Source organism: Adiantum capillus-veneris, chromosome 22 (assembly GCF_014529385.1).
Source record: "Adiantum capillus-veneris isolate H3 chromosome 22, ASM1452938v2, whole genome shotgun sequence".
Taxonomy (NCBI): Eukaryota; Viridiplantae; Streptophyta; class Polypodiopsida; order Polypodiales; family Pteridaceae; genus Adiantum; species Adiantum capillus-veneris.
In genome coordinates this window covers 115772105-115782788 of record NC_140952.1, presented here as the reverse complement: position 1 = coordinate 115782788, position 10684 = coordinate 115772105, and the positions used below count along the sequence as shown (strand labels likewise).

The 10684-nt window shown below is 40.5% G+C and overlaps 1 protein-coding gene across 1 annotated transcript; it reads right to left on the bottom strand.

The window, feature by feature from the left end:
- Positions 1-571: 571 nt before the first annotated feature.
- Positions 572-889, bottom strand: LOC147430070 (uncharacterized). The gene is made up of 2 exons (XM_086495567.1): positions 723-889; positions 572-611 (listed from the first exon to the last, which is right to left on the bottom strand). Exons 1-2 carry the CDS (start codon positions 887-889, stop codon positions 572-574), a joined length of 207 nt encoding a protein of 68 aa, XP_086351693.1.
- Positions 890-10684: the final 9795 nt, after the last annotated feature.

Below are 10684 nucleotides of genomic sequence, written 5' to 3'. Positions count from 1 at the left end.
TAGTTACCACTTGTGCTTTAAATGGACAACCACATTTCTTTGATGTTCTTGTTCTTTTCTCTTTCCCCTTCATCGAAGCGCACCTCCTTGATGGAATATGTAATCGATCATAGTTTTTGATGTTTCATACTTTTTGGAAGAGTGGGCTCTCACTAGCCTTGTCTTGTGCTTGGTCATGATGGTCTTTTAGTGTGCCTCTCTACATCGGATATGTTTGTGTTAATCACATTTAATGGCTCTTTATCCAGGTCCATTTTTTGATGCCATGATCATGTATGAGAAGGTTTATTTGTGTTGCTACACCCACAAGAGTGTATACACACTTTGATGTACGTGGTAGATATACCATGGTTCCAAATATCAATGCACCACTTGGACTTGATTGAATCTAGGGTTTTATTAATTCCTTGGTGTTTTGATCCTTCAACAATGTGGGCAACTTTAACAATACTCTCCTAGTATTCAACACATGGAACTCTCAACATTAGCACATCTCTCAGATATAAATAAAGTTTTCCATCCTCATCATGTCCACCAACATGAAGCTCATCCTTCATCTTGCATCTCTTCTTTAAATCCAACATGCCTCTAGAGTCATAGCTTTTGAGAGTCTGCAATGTTTTCACCAAGCCACTTTGGAGTACTCTTATCATGTAATTATATATCCCTCTATCAAAGGAAAAATATGTTTTGGAAATATAGAGATTTGGATCCGGAAATACCTTAACCATGTGATCATCAAGAGGAGAATCTTCACAAGTACAAAATCGTCTCCATGAAGTACTTCAAAGTCCTCCTCAATACTTTCACTACTCACATTGCTTGACTTGTTGTCAGAGAAATCTTCAACCTCTTGATCATGATCCACATTTTCTAGATCCCAATCCATTATAGGGAAGATGAATGAGAGTGATTGGATGAGAAAACACACTTGGTTGTGTGTGTGTGTGTGTGTGTGTGTGTGTGTGTGTGTGTGTGTGTGTGTGTGTGTGTGTGTGTGTGTGTGTGTGTGTGTGTGTGTGTGTGTGTGTGTGTGTGTGTGTGTGTGTGTGTGTGTGAGAGAGAGAGAGAGAGAGAGAGAGAGAGATGCTTCCCTTGCTTGTGCAGAGATTACACACAATGTGTCAAAATTACATTTTGATGTTTATCTACTCGTCTCCTTGAGGTAGGAAGAGTTTAATGGTGTGCATATTTCATTCTCAACGATAAATGTTAAAATCTACTTCTAGAATGACTTTAATGCACACAGAAAAGGCATCGACCCTCATTGCTGAAAGTAATTATTGTGTAGAGATTACTTTTTGTGCAAAAATTGCTTTTCTACCGTGTGGCAATGATTCTCATTAGATATTGATGCAAATTTAGACCTGAACCCTTGATCCCTTCTCTTGGACCATGTGGTCTATATCAATGAGAGAATGCACTCTTTTGTATGTGCTCACAGTGGTAGGTGAAAAGAAAGTGACATAGTTTTTATTTGTTTCCCACCATTGTGAACACCAAGAAGATGACGGAAGAAAGAGTGAAAGGAAGGGGTGGGAGGGCACTATTTGACACCTCTTTTTTGAAAGGGAATCCACGGTCCAAGATCGTTGTTCATTGTGGACCGTTTCATTCATTTGGGGAAAAAAATATCGATTGGGTGAGGTTTTACTTCATGATATCTCTGTCAAAAGATGAATCTCTTACCACTACTCTTGTGCACACATTTTGCTACGTAATGGAAACGATAAAATCATATTGAGTAGTTTTGGCCTACCCGTTATCTTAGTTCACACCAAGTCCGCTTCGAGTTTATGTCAAGTTCATGTCCAATTCATAGTTCATCTAGTTGACATGCAAGTTTACAACGAGCTCAGTTTAGCCTAATTTTACACCTAGTTTACAAAAAGCTCACATTTACGATCAACTATTGTGATCTTCATTGACACCCGACGTCGATTTTCAACCATAGATTCCTTCTAAAATTATGGTGTCGATTAGTAAATGCGGGGGGGATGTTGAAAGAGCTACTTTAAAGACAACTCCATAGGGAAACATGTCCACCCCCAATTTAGAGACAAAAAAATGGACTATGTTTGAAATGTTGCATATGTGTCTTGATATGATTTTCTGAGAAGTGTCACTCAATTAAACTGTAAAAATACCGACCTTTCTATTAGATAATTTGGCTTGTCAAGAGGAGTTTGATGCAATTTTCAAATGTTAAAATTAACTAGATTTGCAAAATCCTAATCCAAAATGCCATCTTGCATCATAGTGTCCCTAAATTGGCACCTTTTCCCTATTCCTTGAAAAACTTGGAGGTTTTGGGAAAGAAGCTATCAGTCTGTGGACCTTTGTGCCAACCTAGAGAGTGGAAGACTTTTCTTCGTGCGACGTTTGTGTGTGTGTGTGTGTGTGTGTGTTGGAGAGAGAGAGAGAGAGAGAGAGAGAGAGAGAGAGAGAGAGAGAGAGAGAGAAGACTTCCACTCTGTGGCACTTACACTTGCGTATTCCATTGTGATGTGTGAATGGTGCACTCCACATGAGAGTGGACAATTTGCATATAGGATTTGCCTTTCCAAGCTATCTTGCTAAGTGAACGTGACCAAAGTCCATGTTCATATAAGGTGGTGGAAGAAAGTTGTCTTTCCAATTTCCACCACCCATACAATGCACACAGTGTGGAGAAAAATGATCTAAAATACTTGGCCACATGGTTAGCTCATGAAAGAAATACCAGTCCTAGAGATTTCGAATCATATGTGGCTCACTTTTTGGGAAGTCGAAGTCTTGTAGGGAGGAGAAGTCGGTCAAGTGCAAGCTAGTACAAAATTTACAAAGTTTGTCTCTTCCAAATGGGCTTCACTATCTCACCTCCATGCCCTATTAAGCTACACTATATCTGTTGGAGCTATATATGGCTCACTCTACTCAACTTAGTCTCACCTATATATTTGTATCTTGTCCTCAATATGAATCGGTCTTTGGGAGCATACATGGTGTGTCTCTTGTCTCATCTCTCTCTCTCACTCTCTACATCTCAACATGGTATCAGAGCGGTAACGATCACGCGCCGATTCAATTCATGGTGACAAAACAATATGTGTATGCGATTCTCATGTAAGATTCAAAATTGCTACAAATTTTATTTTTGAGCGTTGATTCTTGTTAACTGTGGTTGTTTTGTATTAAGAAGAATATGATTAGTGTTTTGTGTGGTGTTTATTGCTAATCAATCTAATCGTTGATTACGTTTTCCTGTTGATGACACCCTGAACTTCATCTCAATTTTTGGGGGTCTTCTGCTCAAAATTTGGAGAAACGGGAAACGCGGAATGGTGCAGTGGAACTTTTGATCCAAAAGCTGTTCATCTCCTCGAGCTCTTCGATTTGAGTTCTAGGTTTGCATCAATTGGAGTTCGCAGCAGAAAGTTATGCTGTTTTTACTTCAATTGAGCTTGACACAGCTTTCTTCGTCGTGCGTCTTCGTGAAGCGTCCGCAATCGTTTTTCTAATTTTGGCGTTAACTTTTTCGAGCAAATTTAGCTTTTTGCTATTCGTATTGTGGCCGTCAGTCTTGTGTTTCACGCCACTCTTTTTGAGGACTCTTTTATTATTAACATCTCCTTTTTCCTGCTTTTTTGGGTGACGTCTCTCACATCTTTGGACGTTCATTGAGCATCCTTCTTGCGTTTATTATTGACAGAACGCAGTCCTCATATTTCTCTCATTCTCAATTGCGGCCTTCACCATATATGGTGTGCAGATTCTGCGATCTTGTCTTATACGTCTTTTCGCAACAAGATATGGCTATGACTATTCTCGTCAACGGCTTTCCTTCTGGACAGCGTTTTATTCCTCCTTTCCAAGGCCAAGGATTTCCAGGCTGGAAAGCAAAGATGTTGTTAATTCTTGAAGATGATGAACTCTCTGATGTTGTTCTTGGAAATCGTGTTTGTCTGCCTCAGCCTGTTGATACGAATAATGATAACGTGCTTATCACTGAAGGACCTATATTTGAAGATTGGAATGTTGTCTTTACGGATTGGCAACGACGTGATAAAGCAGCTTGTTGGTATATTATTTCTACTCTTACAGATTCCCTTTTGCTTGATATGTATGAACTGCCTACTTCCCACGACGTATCGAAGTACCTTATTGCAAACTTTCAGAAGAAATCTATTACAGAAATACTTTATTTGAGAGGGTTGCTTAACAATTTATAATATGAAGTTGGTACTGCCATGACGGGACATATTGAATCTTTCAAATCTATTTTTAATCAACTTGCTACTGCCAGTGATTCTGTTCCACAAAAACAACTGATTATACTTCTTCTTGATACGGTGAAGGACTCCTCTTATGATAACATTGTTACTATTCTCTCCAATAAAGATGGTCTAGATTTCAACCAAGCCAGAATGTCTTTAATTAAATACTTTCAACATCAAGAACGTCGTAATGTTGGTCATGATATAGCTATGATTTCACAAGAGGAGACTGAGTCACAACAGATGGAACGTGCTTTTTATGCTCAAAGGCGTCCATTTCAACGAGGAAACCGCATAGGTGGCCGTCGTGGTAATGTTTTCTCTCGTCTCAAATTTCCCAATAAGCAATGTTCTTACTACAACAGAAATGGCCATACTAAAGATGATTGTTGGGCACGTCAATATGATGAAGAACACAATATTACCACGAAACAACCACGTTTATCTAGAGACTCTTCTTCTTCTTCTTGTGAATATTGTGGACGATCTGATCATCTCACTTATATGTGCTATAAGTGTCGATTCGACACAGATCGTAATAGAGTATATGCTACTGAATATCGAAACAATATTGTACCAGAAACAAGTTGCGTCCTATGTTCAGTTGCTCCAAACAGAATACTTCATGTACATGATGGATCACTTTTTATTGTCGATTCTGGTGCTACAAGAAATATGACATATCAGTCTAAGTGGCTCCATAACTATCATCCACTACCAGTTCAATGTGTTGTTTATCTTGCTGATGATACTACTTGTCAAGTAAAGGGTATTGGAGACTTATATCTTGGTACCTTATCTTCTTCCACTCGAATTTTGCGAGGAGTATTACATGTACCAGATCTTCAACGTAATCTTCTTTCAGTTGCTAGACTTGTTGATCTTGGTCTGTTTGTTGGATTTGATCATACCAAATGCCGAATTGAGAAAGATGGACATACTATAGCCACTGCTCCTCGAAACGATAATTTGTTTGAACTCTCTCTCAACGATGTTGTAGCAAATGTTTTCACTGCTCCAGGCGATCATGATTGGAAAGTATGGCATCATCGTTTTGTTCATGCTGATTTCTCAAAACTCCTTGATCTTCAACGTCGTGATCTTGTTCATGGCATAGATCTTAAAGCCCATCCCCATATGGGAATTTGTGAATTTTGTGCTCTTGGGAAACACAATCATAAACCCTTTCCTCTTTCAAATACAACTCATTCTCATGACATATTGGATTTTGTTCATATTGATATATGTGGACCTCTACCTTCTTCGAGATCACAATACTGCTACTTCATTACTGTCATTGATGATTTCTCACGGTATACAACTGTATTTCTACTTAGACAAAAATCTAAGGCCTTCTTTGTTTTCAAACAATTTCACAAGGCTGCGGAACTTCAAACCGGTCGTCAACTTAAGAAGCTTCGTAGTGACAATGGAAGCGAATATGTTTCTTGAGAGTTTGTGACTTATTGTGCTGACAATGGAATTCATCATGAACACACTATTCCATATTCACCTCAACAGAACGGTGTTGCTGAACGAAAGAATCGCACTATTCTCAATGCTGTAAGATGTATGCTGATTCATTCTGGTTTATCTTGTGTTTTTTGGGCTGAAGCTACTTTGACAGCAGTATTTATTCAGAATCATCTTCCTACTACTGCACCCTCTGGTAAGATACCCATCACATCATGGACAGGTGACATTCCTTCTGTATCTCATTTTTGAACCTTTGGATGCATTGCTTATATTCATATTCCCAAAGAAACACGAACAAAGCTTGATGCTCCTGGTCTTGAAGTTATTTTTATTGGATATTCTGACACTTCCAAATGCTACAAATTCTATGACCCTTTCTCCAAGAAAGTAATTGTGAATCGTGATGCCACTTTTGACGAACAACTTATGGCAGGCTGATGGTCCATGGATGTTCTGATGATACTAAATCATTGCTTCAAGCTTTTCCATTTCTTTTAGATGATGAAACTCTTCCTATAGAGAAGCTTTTCTCTTCACAACCATCCATCCCAAATGTTGCCAATGATGATATTGATATTTTTGTTGATCTGCCTATTGATTTTGAACATGGCTTATGTCATGTTTATGATGACGATATTGCTTTCTCTACTTCTAAAGATCCCGTTACTTATGATGAAGCTATCTCTTCACCACAAAAGGATCAATGGCAAGAGGCTATGGAAGCAGAGTACGATTCTCTTATCTCTAAAGGTACATGGATACTAACTGAACTACCTCTTGGTCGTACAGCTATTAAGTGTAAGTGGGTGTATAAGACAAAAGCAAAAGCACATGGATCTTTTGACAAGTTCAAGGTACGTCTAGTTGCAAAAGGTTACTCCCAAGTAGTTGGTGTTGATTATCAAGAGACCTTTTCACCAGTTGTTCGCATTACAAGTGTTCGAGTTTTATTAGCATTTGCTGTTTAATTTGATTTAGAAGCTCATCAAATAGATATGCGAACTGCTTTTCTTAATGGTGACATGGAAGAGGAAATTTATATGGAACAACCAGAAGGGTTTGTTATTTTAGGTAAAGAAGACCTTGTTGCTCAACTCCATAAGGCACTATATGGTCTCAAACAAGCTTCGCGAGCCCGGTATACAAAATTCTATCTTTTTCTCACCTCTAAAGGATTCATATCTTGCTCTTCAGACCCCAACTTACACATAAAACGCCAAGGTAGTAGCTTTGTGATTATTGCTCTTTATGTGGATGATACCATCCTTGTTTCCAATGATTTGAGATTTGTTCAGCAAGTGAAGAAGTTATTGTCTTCTGCATTTGATATGGTGGATCTTGGAGAGATTCACTCATGTCTTGGCATTCAGATCCAACGAAACCATACAAAAGGTATTTTATTCCTTTGATAGCCAAAGTTTATTGCAAATATTATTCAAAAATTTGGTATGGAATCCATACATTCGGCCAACACACCTTGTCTTGTGAGCCCTACGAAGAACACTTCTGACAATGGCGGTCAACTTGTCACGAATCAACCTTATGCTAACTTGATTGGATGTCTTCAATTTCTTGGCATGAATACTCGTCCTGATATTCTATTTGTTGCTAATTATCTTGCACAACATCTTGCACGTCCTTCTCTTTAGCATTGGTCTGCAACAAAGCGTGTATTGAAATAGTTGAAAGGAACTACATATTTTGGTTTGGTTTATCGTCGAAAACTCACATCGGATTCCATGAAATCTATTTATCTTTTGGGTTACACAGATGCAGACTGAGCAAGCTCACATTTATCTATGCGATCTACTAGTGGAAATTGCTTCTTTATAAACGGTTGTCTTGTTTCTTGCACCTGCAAGAAACAATGTTGTGTTGCAGTTTCTAGGATTCAGTCAGAATATGTTGTGGCATCACTTGCAGCTCGTGAGTTGATATGGCTTCGACAAATGCTGGTTGATATTGGTCACTCTCCTCTTTCTAGCACACCCTTGCGATGTGACAACCAAAGTGCTATTAGTCTTGCAAAAGACTATGTTCAACATAATAAGTCAAAGCACATTGCTGTCCATTATCATTATGTCAGGTATGAAGTACGCAAAGAAACCATTATGGTTAAACACTATCCAAGTGACCTGATGATTGCAGACATTCTGACCAAAGGCCTCAATGAGTCAAGTTTCATCCTCTTGCGCTCGGAGCTTGGAGTTTCTTCGGCTTCACTCTTTCTAGATTAGCTTCCTTGCTATTGTAATAGCTTTGTACATATGACATTGTAATCCTATAGGTACCATGCACTATGCACTCTCCACATCTGCACATTGTGATCTTTGAGTCACTTGTATATTTGTACATAGATGCACAATTCACTTTCACATCATCATCGCTCTTTCATATTTTCACATTATATAGGGGCTTGGGTTTTTCCCTTGAACTCCCCAAGGGTTTTTTCATCCAAAGCTAGAGACCTTTGTTTGAGTGGGGGTGTTGGAGCTATATATGGCTCACTCTACTCAACTTGGTCTCACCTATATATTTGTATCTTGTTCTCAATATGAATCTGTCAGGACACGGGTCCTACGGGCAGGGCCCTACCCTAAAGGGGGGTCACGGACCCCGGCCACGAACTAGCTAGCAGTGTGGATAGGGGATCCTAGGGCTAAGAGCCTATAAGTATGGACGGTTGGGTAGAGGATCCAGGTCTCTAACTCCTAGGGTTCTTACACTGGTATCAGAGCAAGGTGGAGAGGAGGAAGGAGGGTGGAGGCATGGCGGGGAAGAAGGCATGGTTTTCTTCTCAAGGCATGTACTCTCTCTCTCTCTCTCTCTCCCTCTCTCCCGGAATCTCTCTCTCTCACGAGCCATGGAGGGGACGTGGTTGGATGGCCATCAGATGGTCTCTTCCTCTCTCGATATCTTTGTCTCTCCCGGCCGCAGGAAACGGCCCCTGCAGAGCCGAGCAAGGCCGATATGGAAGCTCGCGGGAAGCGGTTCTTAGCCGAGGAACGGGGAGGCGACGAACACAGTCAAATCAGGACTTCTCTCCCTCGTTCTATTCGCCATACCCCATGGACTCTTTTTCGACACTAAGTCGCCCCTTGGTTCGGCCTGGACGGTGCGCCATGGGCTGCTTCTTCTTCTGCGTAGACAACGGCCGCCATCACTATGAGGTGAGGCGTTAGTTTTTTATTTTATTTTAAAAAAAAAAACTTTTGGATGCCCTAGGGCAAGGGGCCGATCCCACCAAGGAGATGGCTTGCGACACCTCGGCTTCGAGCAAGGCCTTTGCCTACACCATGAAGACGGTCCTCGGGGCCGCATGCATGAGATTTCCCAAGGAGAATAGAGTGGAACGAGTGGTTCAAGGTCTTGATCCGGTATTACAGTCAGGGCTTTGCATGATCTTGCTAGTCAATTGCAAGAGTTGAGGATATGAATCAAAGAGAAGAGCGGCCAGTTGGGAGAGGCAGGGGACGAAGGCTACAAGGTAGATGCTACAATTTTGGTGAAGAGGGTCACTACTCCCCTGATTGTCCTGAGATTGTCTTGAGGGAGATCGCCAACAGCATCCGGAATCCTGGAAGGGACTCTTCGCCGGTCCACTCTGATGTGTGGGTCGTGCGGTACTTGAACTTCATAAAGGTCTGCAACGCTTGCTTCTTTGGGCCGCGCAGAAAGCGACCCAAAGTCTTCCGAATCTCCTTCATTGCTTCAACTTTGTTGAGAGTCCTGCTTCTTTCGTCTTCAAGAATCTCCATGGCTGAAAATTCCTGAAACCATCTCCAACACAAAACCATGAACATACCCATTCCATGTAAAGTGAAGGAAAAACATCTTGTCTTCTCTAAAGACTGTGTATGCAATGTAGATGAACATAGAGACGATGTGACAACCCGTTCATCAAACACATGCAAACAATGCGCTCGAATCTTTTCTGTTTGATCGAAATCAATCAATTGTGGCAAATCACAATGGAAGTGCCCATGTTTGGCGCTCATACTATCATGTGCTCTTTCGGAAACTGTGTCATGCCAAGGAAGAGACATGGAATGCAACTTCCTTACATACAAACTTTTCAGCTTTTCACAAAAAATCCACATACATTTGTGCTCATCCATGAGAGAAACATGCTCAACATACAATATGACATGCCTAGTAAAAGGGATCACATAACGATGCTGACTAAAATACAGAAAACCGTCACGAATGAAACACTCGAACAATGCGTACGTATCAATCATGTGAACACACAATACTTCCTGTGATGGTTCTATAAACCAAGGCTCGAGAGCCAAGATCGATTTGTCCTGAATGATTGAACCGGTGGGGGTTCTTTGGACCTCGACTCGACTCGAAAGACAAAATCGGATCTTCGTGATTGATCGAATCTACAACGAGGTTAGCTTCGCTAGGAAAAGCATCCACTAACACATCATCCTTGTGAACAATCACATCATCTTCATGCAATTCATCATGATTGTCTTTCTCATCCAAATCATCATGCTTGTCTTTGTCATCCAAATCATCATGCAAATCATTATCATTCAAATCATCATGCTTCTCATTCTCATGCAAATCCTGTGTGTCATGCTATGGAGAAAAAGAGATTGAGAGAATCTCCTTATCCCGAATCCTTTCAACCTTGTCTTGCATAGTAGCAATGAGAGATGGATAAGGAGCAATGTCCTCTCCATGAAAGACAATAGGAGAATCACTGTCGGCATTGAGAGTTATAGTGTTAGCCGCAAATTTTATGACAGCATCAGTCTCACGAAACCACTTAATGCCTAAAATCATATCACATCCTGAGAGAGGAGAAACAACAAATCTTCTAGTGAAGGCAGTCTGTTGAATTGCAAACAACACATTAAGGCATTCCTCGGTGATGAGAGCGTCCATACCAGGACGAAAGCCAGAGACCTCAATAGGAGATCTCGGACTAACTTCGAGGC

Bases quoted from the DNA above. Each gene is read 5' to 3' on its own strand.
- LOC147430070 (XM_086495567.1), bottom strand. From the start codon at position 889: ATGGATTGGGATCTAGAAAATGTGGATCATGATCAAGAGGTTGAAGAT. The intron at 612-722 runs GTATTTCCGGAT...AAAACATTGCAG, and splicing joins TTGATGATCACATGGTTAAG to ACTCTCAAAAGCTATGACTC.